This window comes from Pseudophryne corroboree, chromosome 6, assembly GCF_028390025.1.
Source record: "Pseudophryne corroboree isolate aPseCor3 chromosome 6, aPseCor3.hap2, whole genome shotgun sequence".
NCBI lineage: Eukaryota > Metazoa > Chordata > Amphibia > Anura > Myobatrachidae > Pseudophryne > Pseudophryne corroboree.
Window position 1 is genome coordinate 306,752,968 of NC_086449.1, and position 13,604 is coordinate 306,766,571.

General features: G+C 43.3%; 1 protein-coding gene across 8 annotated transcripts in view; it reads right to left on the minus strand.

Annotated features, from left to right (window-relative positions):
• The window catches only part of LRRC49 (leucine rich repeat containing 49), a 394,882-nt gene that overhangs the window by 231,180 nt on the left and 150,098 nt on the right, over positions 1-13,604 (minus strand). For 7 of the 8 annotated variants that reach the window (XR_010179247.1, XM_063926210.1, XM_063926208.1 and 4 more), the window contains one exon: positions 4,675-4,736. Coding sequence is in view for 6 of the 8 variants with exons in the window: in XM_063926210.1 (XP_063782280.1) it covers positions 4,675-4,736 (62 nt within the window). In the remaining 2 variants the exon portion in view is untranslated. Of the gene's footprint in view, positions 1-2,383; positions 2,470-4,674; positions 4,737-13,604 lie in introns of those variants that run through there. The other variant, XM_063926214.1, reaches the window with a different exon arrangement.

The following is a 13,604-nucleotide window of genomic DNA, read 5'->3' on the forward strand; positions in this document are numbered from 1 at the left end:
GTGATGGCGTGAACAGCGCATGCAGGGGATGATGTACAGTAGGTGCTGTGGTTGGGGGAGTGGCGAGTGCGGGAGAGAGGCGGCTGGGGAAGAGGATCCGGGGGTGCCATGGTTGGGGGAGGGGTCGGTTGCGGGGGTGCTGCGGGTGGCGGAAGGGCGGTTGCGGAGGAGCAGTGGATGGGGGAGGACCGCGTGCGGGTGTGCTGTGGGTGGGGGGTGCCGTGGGTGGGATTCCGGAGCCACTGCGGGTGGGGGAGGGGCATGTGTGGGGTGCCGTGGGAGGGAGGGGCGGGTGTGGGGGTGCCGCAGATGGGTGAGGTATGGTGTGCAGTGTATGTATGGTGTGTAGTAATGCAGTGTATGTATGTATAGTAATGCAGTGTGTGTATGTATGTATGTATGTATGTATGTATGTATGCATGCAATGTGTGCAGTGTATATGTATGTATATATATATATATATATATATATATATTGTATGTAATTTGTGCAGTGTATGTAGTGCAGTGTATGCATATATATATATATATATATATATATATATATATGTAATGTGTGCAGTGTATGTATGTATATATGTATGTAATGTGTGCAGTGTATGTATGTATGTATATATGTAATGTGTGCAGTGTATGTATGACTTCCCCACCGTTTGTATGTGAGCCGCGGTCTGGCAATGTGTGGCCGGCTACCAAGCGCTATCTCCCCCTTAGCTATGCCGCTGTGGAGAGCGGTGATGGCTGCCCGCGGCAGCAGTGTAGCTGCCCGCAGGCGAATTAGGGGAGCATGCGGTCCGCGGCAGCAGTGACAGCTGTCCACGGGCTGAGGGCAGTGGTGACGGGTGGCGGGCTACGGCAGTGAGACTGACCGCAGCTGGGCGCTGAGCGGCCTCTCCCTGCCTCAGCCTGGTAGTCTCCGACGGCCGGGGAGGGAGAGATGGAGCCGGGGAGAGAGGGCGGGGGATGAGAGGAGGAGACAGGGACGGGAGACAGAGCGGCCATACATACAGTGGCGGCTCTGACTAACTGAGGGGCGCGTCCTCCTCCTCCTATTGGCCTAACTCTGTGATTGTGACTCCACCCAGCGTTAGCCACACAGTCACAGATCTGGGCAATTATATAGGAGATAGGTTGAAAATCACTCGTAGAGACGTACCGGAGTAGAAATAAAATACCCATCATAAGGGTGTTTTACGATTGGAGAGGACATGTGTTCAGATATCTATGGGCCCCCTCCCCACTGAGAAAATAAGTAAGGCCCTGGCACATGTGCAGTACGTCACAAATACTCTGGGTAGGCACAACAATGTGGCATTATCTTGGGAAATATGGTGCCAGTTCCATATTTCTGGTGATTACTTCAGAAATATGGTGCCGAATTCACAGCAGGACAGGCAGGAGAGTCTGCAGTGCACCACATACCCTGCGCCCATTAAAGATATACCACTGGTGCTACTTTAGTATTCATGATCCTGTAAGACCCAGAAAATAAGAGAGAATTACTTCTAAAGTACAAATATTAGAAATTACACTATACAGTTGATTTTACTGAAAATCAGGGATATATGCATGGATATAAATTTACATAGCTAAAACTTACAACAGCTTCTGAAAATTAGGGAAAATTATCAACTGTGAATGCAATTTATTGAAAGTTGTCATACACAATGTAAACATAACTATGCACGACCTAGTGGTAACGTTAGTGCACTTCATAATCCAGTGATCTTCTACCTATTTCATTCATGGTACACTGAACATGAATCTAAAATTGCCAAGGCACACCATCAGATTTTTAAGCAGAGCTTTTATTATTAAAACATAAGTATTAAGATTGTTTTTAATAGTGCAATAGATACAGTTATATTTATTGTGTTATCTCACTTCCCAGGACCTCCCCAACCCCATCCCCGGCCATGCCGCGGTCCATCAAGAGCTGATAGACTCACTCATTTTGACTGCCCATCCATGGAGCAGACACAGGCACAGGAAATGAAAGCCCAGCACCTTTGTTTCCCTGCAGTAGGGCGATAACTAGGGTGGTGAAAAGTGTTCCCCGCACACAGCACTGCAGGGTAGGGGGCACTGTTGGCGGCACTTGTAATTATCTGTTTTGATTACTTTCACTTATAGGGGCAGATTTACCACCATGCGCATCTGGCTGCAGATGTGATAAAATTGCCCCAATCTGCAATGCGATATTTGATTATATCGCATGGCTGTATCAATTTTCGTGTGCAGGGACAGAGCTCCAGAGAAAGCTCTGTTCTTACGATACCACACCGATACCCCGAGTAATGGCTGTGTGTGCGCCGCCGACACCGCTGTTATCGTTGCTGGACACCCACCCCTGTCACAACTACTACCCTTCCACGCATACTTACTTGGTGATCTGTGCCCCAGTACTCTCCTCCGGCTCCGGTTATATGATCGCCGGCTTCCTGCAGTGTGACTCGGTCATCTGATGCTGTAAACTGCTGTAAATGGCAGTTTACAGCAGATAACCGAGACACAGTGCAGGAGCCGGAGATCAGAAGACAGAAGCCGGAGGAAAGCACCGGGGCACTGATCACTGGGAGAAGTATATTTAAAATAAATATACATATTTTTTATTAATTTTTTTATTTTCATTTTTGTACACAGTGACACACATAGCTGATCACACTGACGGGTCCCTGCACAGTTTTTCACGAAAACTGCTCCAAAAGCTCTTTAATACATTCAGGTGATACTAAAATAATGTGGAAAGGGTGTGGAAACACCCTTTTTCACACTATTTTAGTAAAAATAATGTTAATAAATCGGCCCCATATTCTCATTGAAGACCGGCATCTCCTGACCGCCCTTTTTTCCTTCCCCCACCCCTTCAAATCACTAATACCTGTACAACATTCATGTACTTAACTTGAGAGCTCTTTGTTATTCAATCACACTGTCCGTTATTACATTTCAAAATGCTGATATACCCAGGATTTGAACCTATAACCTGTGACATTGCAGTCAGACACTTTATTCAATGAGCTATTGGACATGGCAGCTAAGCAGATCTATGTATTGTGTTTATTGTGTGGCTGCAAGAAATTGGGGCCCAACTGTATTAAGCATGAAAAAGTGATACAGTGGAGACGGATAAAGAGTGATAAATGACCAGCCAACCAGCTCCTGTCATTTTTCAAACACATCATGTAACATGGCAGTTAGGAAGCTGATTGGCTGGTCATTTATCATTCTTTATCCGTCTTCACTTCATCACTTGTTAAGGCTTAATACATACTACATAGATAATACTTAATACTACATAGATCTGCTCAATTGTAATGCTGATTATTTTTTACAAAGTACAAGTAGTCTCATATAATTAGAAATCTCATAGTTCTTATGCAGGATCAAATGGCTCAATGAGTAGGGTGTTTGAATGCGCCTTTCTTTCCCTATTTGAAAAATATGGGGCTAGGGGGAGTGGGGATGTGCCAATTCACTTTCTGGCACAGGGCACCAAAATGTCTAGTTACAGTTCTTCTTTACGGTCCTGGTTACAGCATGGCACACTTGTGCACTACTCATGGCATACCAGTGCGGTTGAAAACCACTGTCATAATAAGGTACCAGCACATTTACTAACCCACTTTTTGTAACAGATATCCACTAAAACCATCAGTGATATATTCACATAAAAGAAACATATTGTTATTATACATTTCTGAGTTATTCTGTTATCCGGTATAATGATCAATAAACAACAAATTGTATCCTAACAAAGCAATTACAATGCAAAACATATGCATCAGAGATAATTGATGCTTGTAGAACAGACACACCAGGCCCACAATTGCTACTTCTGCAGGTGTCTGATCAGAGGGAAAGTGGTTAGAATAGATACTGCAGTGTTATGTCATTGTCATAAACTGCACGATCAGGACAGGGCACAGAGTTTTTACAGTTTTAAGTTTCTATTTTCAAATACTAAAAAAAAATATTTTTCTAGACTTGTTTATGTGCAAATAAAGACTGACCAATTAATGTCATTCTAAATAAATGGTTATGTAAATGTTGCAGTGAAAGCAAATCTGAAATTGTTGCTGCATTAGTATTTTTTTTACTAATCCAGATAAGTCGCACTTCCCTAAATGTTATAAAACATAAAAGTTTAGGTATAAAAGACTGGAAGTAATGACAACAATGGGTTTAGTAGGAATGTGCGGCAGTGCCCCAGGCAGTATAATTCAAATGTCTCTTACCCTCTGTAGTCCGCAGGCTGCTACACTCACTCAGTTCATTAGTGCCTGGGTACTTATCCACCCCTGCAAGTCCTAGATGCACTGCAACTAAACTGCTAACAATTCCAGTGGCCTACAAAGCTTTTTAGAGTATACCAACCACAAAGCATTCTGCAGATGACTGAATGCCACACAAACCAGAAACACCTATAATAAGTAAAATTAAAGCTAAATATATGTCACCAGTTAATATACTTTGAGCTATTTAACCAAATGTAGTTGGGCAGAGCATAGGTAGGTGTGGCAGCCAATGCACAGTCACAGAGTAGACAGATTATGCAGCATGGTAAGAACATCTTTTCTTTCTTCTTACATTACATAGCACTGACAAAGTGGCTAAGCACAGTAAGCCAGCAGTAAATAAGACACTGAGGAAATGTATACAGGAACACTCTTACCTTGATATGTTATTAAAGCTGAGATAAAGGAGCTGGAGGCTGGACAAAGTATCCACATCTCTCTAAAAGGAAACAGAGATTCACTACATCAGTGAGAGTGTGTGACGTAGCACAGTAACATCTGCTCAGGCGATACAGAACACTCTGCTAATTGCTGTGGTCTTGCTGCAGCATTGATTACTGTGGAGTGTGACGCCCCATTCCTCTGTGGTGTGGCTAACTGGGGAGTGTTTCTGTTCAGAGAGCTGGTCTGCAGAACCAACTGCACATGCAAGGTGAACAGCAGAGGGATGGGTGGGGGAGAGAGGTCTTTGCTTTCAGGAGCTAATGTGCATGCTCAGCGTTTCACTGCACACTGGCAAGGAGGCTGATCAGCTGCAGAGCAGCAAATTGGATTTTATTGTATAGTACAAACATGACATGGCTTCGGTTGATTGAAATAGGAAATCAGGAATTATCGAAGCTGTGCCAGATGAATACAGTTAAAGGCAATTTCTAAACCTATTGTTTTAAGTTTTTAATTTGAATATTCAGGACATTCTCAACCATTTAATATTTAATGCATTATTATGTCATGGATAATTTATGGTGCAAACTCATGACTCAATTCATACCATATACAGTAAGTGACAATTTAAAAGCTGGACCTTAGTGAAAATGAGCAACAAATGATATAGAGTTGACACCGGATAATGATAATCTTGATACAAACTTCTATTTTCACGTAACATACTGTATGTAACAATGGGCACGGCACACCAATTCAGTCATATTATCTGTGAAAACAACCAATTATTCCAGCATTTCCTGACCTGATAAACCTTATAAATGCACGTATTTAAAACCTGCATTATTCGCTGATCACAACGAAGCTGCTATTTTCTACACACCTTTATTGCAACATAGCACATAAAAAGTATTGTCTCTATCTAAGCAATTGAAATCATAGTATAATTTCCCCGTTCATATATTTCACTTTTCTTTTAACAGATAGACAAAAATATGTGTTATGTTCCATGAATTGTTTATGTGAATAACTTAGCATAATATTTGTGCGGAAAGCTTTTCAAAAGGTATTAAATTAGATGAATAGGCATACTGAAGGAGCCTAATCAGGGGAATGAGAAACAAAACATGGCACTTGCCAAGTAATGTTCAACTTTGAAGATGGATGTTGGTTTGATGTCTATGTACAGTAGTAGTACCACCACACAAAGAATAACTATCATTCTACTGGGTGGTATTCATGTGACCGGCGGACGGGAGACCGACAGTCACATGACCTCCTCCAGCATTCCGACCCCTCACTATCCCGAAGGTTGGCATGCCGACCAACAGGGACTATTTCCACTCGTGGGTGTCCACGACAACCATAGAGTGGGAATAGAACCCGTGGCGACCACAAGTCGCCACTGAGCCCGGAGCGTGGCGAGCGCAGCGAGCCCGCAAGGGGCTTGCTGCACTCGCCCCTCCCCGCCGGGATCCCGGTGTCGGTATGCTGCTGGAATCCCGGCGTCAGTATGCTGACCGCCGGTCAGCCATACTACACCCCATTCTACCAACACAGAACATCAAAGATAAAATCCCTGGAGGTACTGTAATACCAAACGAGTGAAAGTGGGGGAACTCCTAATGACCTGAATAAAATGTACTGTGAAATCTACACATGACATCCAGGGCGTGATGATGAATTGGTACTACGCCAATGAAGAGAAACATGCAACTCTCCAAGCCATCACCTTGTAGCCCCCAGCTCCCTCCCACTGTATTGTCAGGTTTGTTTATCTGTTATACATTGTAACGCTTGTTTAAAACGCTTGCTGATGTGCTATTATAGATGTTAAAATACTCAGAGAAGGCACCAGGACTGAAAAGGGGTGTGGCCTCCTGTGAGAGGGTGTAGCCTTACGGAAAGCCAATGCTTGCTACATTCTGGAGGCATGACCACAAGGGGATGGAGCGTGGCCTCACGTGAAGCCCCCGTTACATAACTCCAGGGGCAAGCCCAGCATTCCAGGGGGAAATCCTGGGCTACCCCTGGAGCCTCTGACTGCACGAGAATATCACATTGTGGAGGAGCCAGCAGTTTGGTGTCACACAGTCACCCCATGCACTCCCCTTTGTGACTCCTCTGAAAATATTACATTTTAGCAAAAGTAAAATACACCTATTACATACAGTACATTAAGGGTTATGTGTAGCACTACTGAGAGGGGCTCCATTGACAACCTTCTACATGTCTAAGGATGCTAATTAGTGTGTAGCATACAGTATCTTGTATTTAAATCGCTCTTTGCTCACCTAAAGAAGAGGATGCATTCATATCGCCAATGCAGATTTGCATGATTCTGGCACATGGAGATGGAAAAGCTGTTACAACATAGGCCAAGAACAATATGCGATTGGCTCAATTGCAAACACAGGCAGGCCAGGACAAAGACTCATATATGCCTGAGCAAGCTGTATTATTTCTGGGTGGTCAATGCGGGGAAGTGGTACAAATAGCAGATGAGAATGCTGGTCGCCAGCTTTTTGTAACTGCTGGTGATTGGCTATTTGTAAATGCACTGCTGATGCTGCCTGGTGCTTTTTTCAATGTTTGGGCATATTATGCTTTTGTGTCTGTGTTGCAGTGGCAAACGCAGTATTTCTAGATGGGGGATTCCTTATGCAATCCACAATCTCCCACTCTGCGGAATATGGAATACAGTATTAATATTTAACACTATAGATAGTCCTGTAGTTTAGGCTGTAGCAAACATATTTAAATAATATAAATAAAATAAGTGGTCAGGAAAAGGTTAAACATTTTATATATATATATATATATATATATATATACATACACACACACACACTGCTCGAAAAAATAAACTCCAAGTCAATCACACTTCTGTGAAATCAAACTGTCCACTTAGGAAGCAACACTGATTGACAATCAATTTCACATGCTGTTGTGCAAATGGAATAGACAACAGGTGGAAATTATAGGCAATTAGCAAGACATCCCCAATAAAGGGGTTGTTCTGCAGGTGGTGACCACAGACCACTTCTCAGCTCCTATGCTTTCTGGCTGATGTTTTGGTCACTTTTGAAAGCTGGCGGTGCTTTCACTCTAGTGGTAGCATGAGACCGAGTCTATAACCCACACAAGTGGCTCAGGTAGTGCAGCTCATCCAGAATGGCACATCAATGCGAGCTGTGGCAAGAAGGTTTGCTGTGTCTTTCAGCGTAGTGTCCAGAGCATGGAGGAGCTACCAGGAGACAGGCCAGTACATCAGGAGACATGGAGGAGGCCGTAGGAGGGCAACAACCCAGCAGCAGGACCGCAACCTCCGCCTTTGTGCAAGGAGGAACAGGAGGAGCACTGCCAGAGCCCTGCAAAATGACCTCCAGCAAGCCACAAATGTGCATGTGTCTACTCAAACGATCAGAAACAGACTCCATGAGGGTGGTATGAGGGCCCGACATCCACAGGTGGGGGTTGGCCTTACAGCCCAACACCGCGCAGGACGTTTGGCATTTGCCAGAGAACACCAAGATTGCCAAATTCGCCACTGGTGCCCTGTGCTATTCAAAGATGAAAGCAGGTTCTCACTGAGCACAAGTGACAGACGTGACAGAGTCTGGAGACGCCAAGGAGAACGTTCTGCTGCCTGCAACATCCTCCAGCATGACCGGTTTGGCAGTGGGTCAGTAATGGTGTGGGGTGGCATTTCTTTGGGGGGCCGCACAGCCCTCCATGTGCTCGCCAGAGGTAGCCTGACTGCCATTAGGTACCGAGATGAGATCCTCAGACCCCTTGTGAGACCATATGCTGGTGCGATTGGCCCTGTGTTCCTCCTAATGCAAGACAATGCTAGACCTCATGTGGCTGGAGTGTGTCAGCAGTTCCTGCAAGACGAAGGCATTGATGCTATGGACTGGGCCGCCCGTTTCCCAGACCTGAATCCAATTGAGCACATCTGGGACATCATGTCTCGCTCTATCCACCAATGCCACGTTGTACCACACACTGTCCAGGAGTTGGGGAATGCTTTAGTCCAGGTCTGGCAGGAGATCCCTCAGGAGACCATCCGCCACCTCATCAGGAGCATGCCCAGGCGTTGTAGGGAGGTCATACAGGTACGTGGAGGCCACAAACACTACTGAGCCTCATCTTGACTTGTTTTAAGGAAATTACATCAAAGTTGGATCAGCCTGTAGTGTGTTTTTACACTTTAATTTTGAGTGTGACTCCAAATCCAGACCTCCATGGGTTAATACATTTGATTTCCATTGATAATTTTTGTGTGATTTTGTTGTCAGCACATTCAACTATGTAAAGAACAAAGTATTTCATAAGAATATTTCATTCATTCAGATCTAAGATGTGTTATTTTAGTGTTCCCTTTATTTTTTTGAGCAGTGTGTATGTGTATATATATATATATATATATATATATATATATATATATATATATATATATATATATAGCTGTGAGGGGAATCCTGATGCACTGAATAAGGACTTTCACAGCTCCTTATCCCATTCTGTATACTGATACATGTTGGTGAAGCCTAATTGATATCTTATCTGCTTGAACATTGATTATATGCTATACATTGTCTGGATCTGACACTCTGACACATTGAAATTTACAACCAGTGGTAATCATTTCCGTATTTGGAAATCTGATAATAACCCCTGATGAAGTCCTAACGGACAAAACGCGTAGGATTTTTAAGTTTTTGCGGATTAGAATACACATCTGAACAGTCTGGTTGAAGATTTGATATATTCAATGGATATCATCAAAGTATAACTCATAAATACTGTGAAACGATATGCTTTTGTTCAGATATATGTGAACAAAAGACGTTTTATATGTTTGTGTTTTAGACCATGTTATGAAATTCATTGTTTTCAAAAATATATTTTTTTTTATTGTACATTGCAAAAATCTAAGTGGTTTGGCTCCCATGAGAACTTTCTTTCTTTTCCTATCCTAAATTCTATACCTTGTCCGACGGGAGGTATTTCTCAGTGGTGTAGCTCATCAGATTGTAGCGCAATATAGGGAATGCCTGGAGCAATTTACACCAAACTTGCTACACATATGACTAACGCTCTGGAAAAAAATACTGTGGGGGTAAGACACCCCTAGCACCCCTAGTGGTGGGAGTAAGAAAGTGGTGACATGTAAAAATTCCATAGTTTTAGGGGTCGCTGAGATGAATAGTTACACTCCCGATGCCATTTCAGTCCAAGTTCTGCCCCCATCAGCATGGGGGGTGAGAAAGGGTAGTGAACTTAAAGTTGAAGATGTGCGTAATGAAAACAGTCTGATTGCGTTGATTTCCACACAGGTGAGGACATTTGGACAGTAGATTGCCTTTGGGATGCAGGCACCCACTAAGAAGGGATTTATCACAATTCCGCCCACATAGGGGATAAAAGGGGTGAGATGATTATTGGAAATTCCCCCCTCACAGAGGAGAGTCATGGTGCCGGCGATACAAAGTCATGGAGGTGGAAGGACACAATGCTCTATTCCTCAAAAGTTTGATAGTCAGCTACTGCTTATCTGCTGTGTAAAGGGTACCAACAGCTCTCCCAGTGACCTTATGTGCTGTGCAAAAATCATTACCTTTTTACCTCAAAAGGAGGAGCCCTAAGGAGAGCGAGACGCTAAGTAAGGAGACCTAGGTCCCTTTGAAATACAGTCAGCCTACAAACCTGACATATTTAACATACAGCGGGCAGAGCTTGGCCTGTCGTCCCAGCATTTACAGCACTGAGCAGGACAGCATCATAGGTGGGACGGGGCAGAGAAAAGGCGGATTATTCTTCACAGAACCAGCATTTTGACAGCATCAATCCGGGGAAGCCCAGAGGTGCGGCCCGACAAAGATTGCCATTATTCTTTAAATTCCGTAGCGAAGCACAGAAAAGTAAAGCTAGTAAATTAATAAATACTCAAACATAATACAGTCAGTACTGCACCTTCTAAACAAACATTCTCCCACCTCATGGTAAGGCATCAGTCTCTTCTTCCTGGTAGCTACTCTCTGGTCCAGTACACTGATTGAGGACTGCACACATTGCAAACTTGGTAGAAGAGGCTGCTACCACTGGGCATATGCAGCAGTTTTGTTCTATTCCTTAAACTGCATGATGTGGCGGCAGCTCTAGTAATCGTATTATATACCATTGCTTTTGTCATAATTTGACCAGTTTGCCAAGAGGAAGGGGGTTTCCAGACAACCAGAAACCCCCCCCCCCCCTGCATTTACCTATGTGTTGAGGCACTTTTCTACCTTCTACATGAGACAGTAACTGCATTTAATGCATTACAGATATATCTGAAGTCTTATTAATGCCTATCAGTACATGATTATTTAGCAAACTAATCAAATAAATCTAAATGTAAACCAGCCACATAAGCTACTGGTGCCTACCGGCAAATACTTTGTGTTAGTAGAGAATGAACACCAATCAAGGTATACTACAGGCGCTGATGTGGTGTATTAAGCCTAAGCAGCTACTTAGAGTGGGTTAGCCAGACCCCTAATTATAACCAAAGAAAAAGAAATACACAATAGTGTGAAGCAGCGACATATGAAATATTATATAGTACAAAATAGATTATTTTTACTGGAATGAAGATAATAAAATATGTTCTATATAAAGAAATATGATATAACATATAAAAACAATTAAAAATGTCATATGATTATGTAAATATCTCACCCATAACGATAGTCTCATAAACCACTATTACAGGTATAGTCCTGTGAAGAGCCCATTCCTATGAATGCTTACAGTATTGATATGCTGTAATTTAAATGGCTGATCAGACCTTTAGGTTACAGTGCATCTGGAAAGTATTCACAGCGCTTCACTTTTTCCACATTTTGTTATTTTACAGCCTTATTCCAAAATGTAATAAATTCATGTTTTCCCTCAAAATTCTACACACAGTGGGCCGAATTCAGACCTGATCGTAGCAGCAAATTTGTTAGCAGATGGACAAAACCATGGTGGTCATTCCGAGTTGTTCACTCGCTAGCAGTTTTTAGCAGCCGTGCAAACGCTAAGCCGCCGCCCTCTGGGAGTGTAGCTTAGCAGAAGTGCAAACTAAAAGGATTGCAGAGCGACTACAAAAAAAAATTGTGCAGTTTTAGAGTAGCTCCAGACCTACTCCTAGCTTGCGATCACTTCAGACTGTTCAGTTCCGGATTTGACGTCACAAACACGCCCAGCGGTCTCCCAGCCACGCCTGCGTTTTTTCGAACACTCCCTGAAAACGGTCAGTTGACACCCAGAAACGCCCACTTCATGTCAATCACTCTGCGGCCAGCAGTGCAACTGAAAAGCTTCGCTAGACCTTGTGTGAAACTGCACTGGCCGTTGTTAAAGTACGTCGCGCGTGCACATTGCGCCGCATACGCAGAAGTGCCGTTTTTTTGCTTCATCGCTGTGCAGCGAACATTTTCAGCTAGCGATCAACTCTGACCCCCCATGTGCACTGCAGGGGAGCAGATATAACACGTGCAGAGAGTTAGATTTGGGTGGGTTATATTGCGTGTGCAGGGTAAATACTGGCTGCTTTATTTTTACACTGCAATTTAGATTTCAGTTTGAACACACCCCACTCAAATCTAATGCTCTCTGCACACACACACACAAACATATATATATATATATTGTCAAAGTCAGAAAAATATCACGCTGCACATTGCCATATATGCACCTCATTCGTGTGCCCGTTGCATGAGCTCTCCCGTGCGTGCGTATACTCGCGGTCGCGTGCACTCGCGGGCGCGCGGTATGCGCATTTACGGTAGAGTTTGTGTGCGTCTAGCGGGCGACTCAATCGTAACATATTTTAGTCATATAATGTATTTTGTAGATTATGGTCCCTTTGATAGAATCTGAAAGTTTAGTTAATATAGCATGTTCGGGGACAAAGAGATTCCTCTTTGTTTGATACGAAGGGTCAGACAGGGGTTACACAGTGGTGTTTAGTATCCATCGGAAGAGAATATAATTAGCAATATTCCGGTGTTGGTTTGAAGCGGATTACTCGCTCGTGCGTATAGTTATGGACATAAGAAGTTTATGGACATTTACTATATTTGCACTTTATTACCCATGCGGCGGGAAACCCAGTTTCCCTCCCACCTGAGCAGTTTGAAATAGTCACAGCCCACCTGTATGAACCAACCTATGACCTTTTGTTATAATGCAGAGACGAATTCCTGTGTCCAATGAACAATAAGAATGTAGGGACCATTGTACTGTACTGTGTGTAAGTGTATATAAAGACAAGCCGATCTGGGCCAGCTCTCTACTTTTTTCAACGGTTCTCATCACTGATAATCGGGAGCTGGATATCCAGAAAGGCGCTTGCGATTGTTCCCCTTGTGCGTAAGTTCTCTGCAACCATATTTATCTCCTATTTTGTGGTAAGCCATTCTCTCTCTCCTTCCCCCTTAAATGTAATTGTGTCTTTGTTGTATTTTAACGTGTAGTAACTCGGTTAGGTATTTTATGTTAGTTTGGTAGTGTATAACTTGTATTGTGTATTCTTTTGCGATTGAACGTTCATTCATTCCCTTAAAAGGCGTTAGACCCTTAAGACCGGTATTTGAGTGTTTATTATATTGCTAAAGGGTTCTCAGAGCGTAAGAATCGCTCATACAGCTTTCTAACTAACAAGGTTACACTGTATTGCATTTACACCTTATCACTGCACAAAGGTTTACAATATAAGTACATTGTTTAGGATATTGTTACAAAGTTTTAACTCTGTGAGCGTCAGCGCCGCTCGTGATCTCCTCGTGGTCCCGAGCGTCCGCTACACTGATAGCGTATCATTACGTTAGTCGGCAGCCTATAGCGTGCTTGCCTTTACGCATTAAGCCGTGAGCGAACGTGCCGCTCG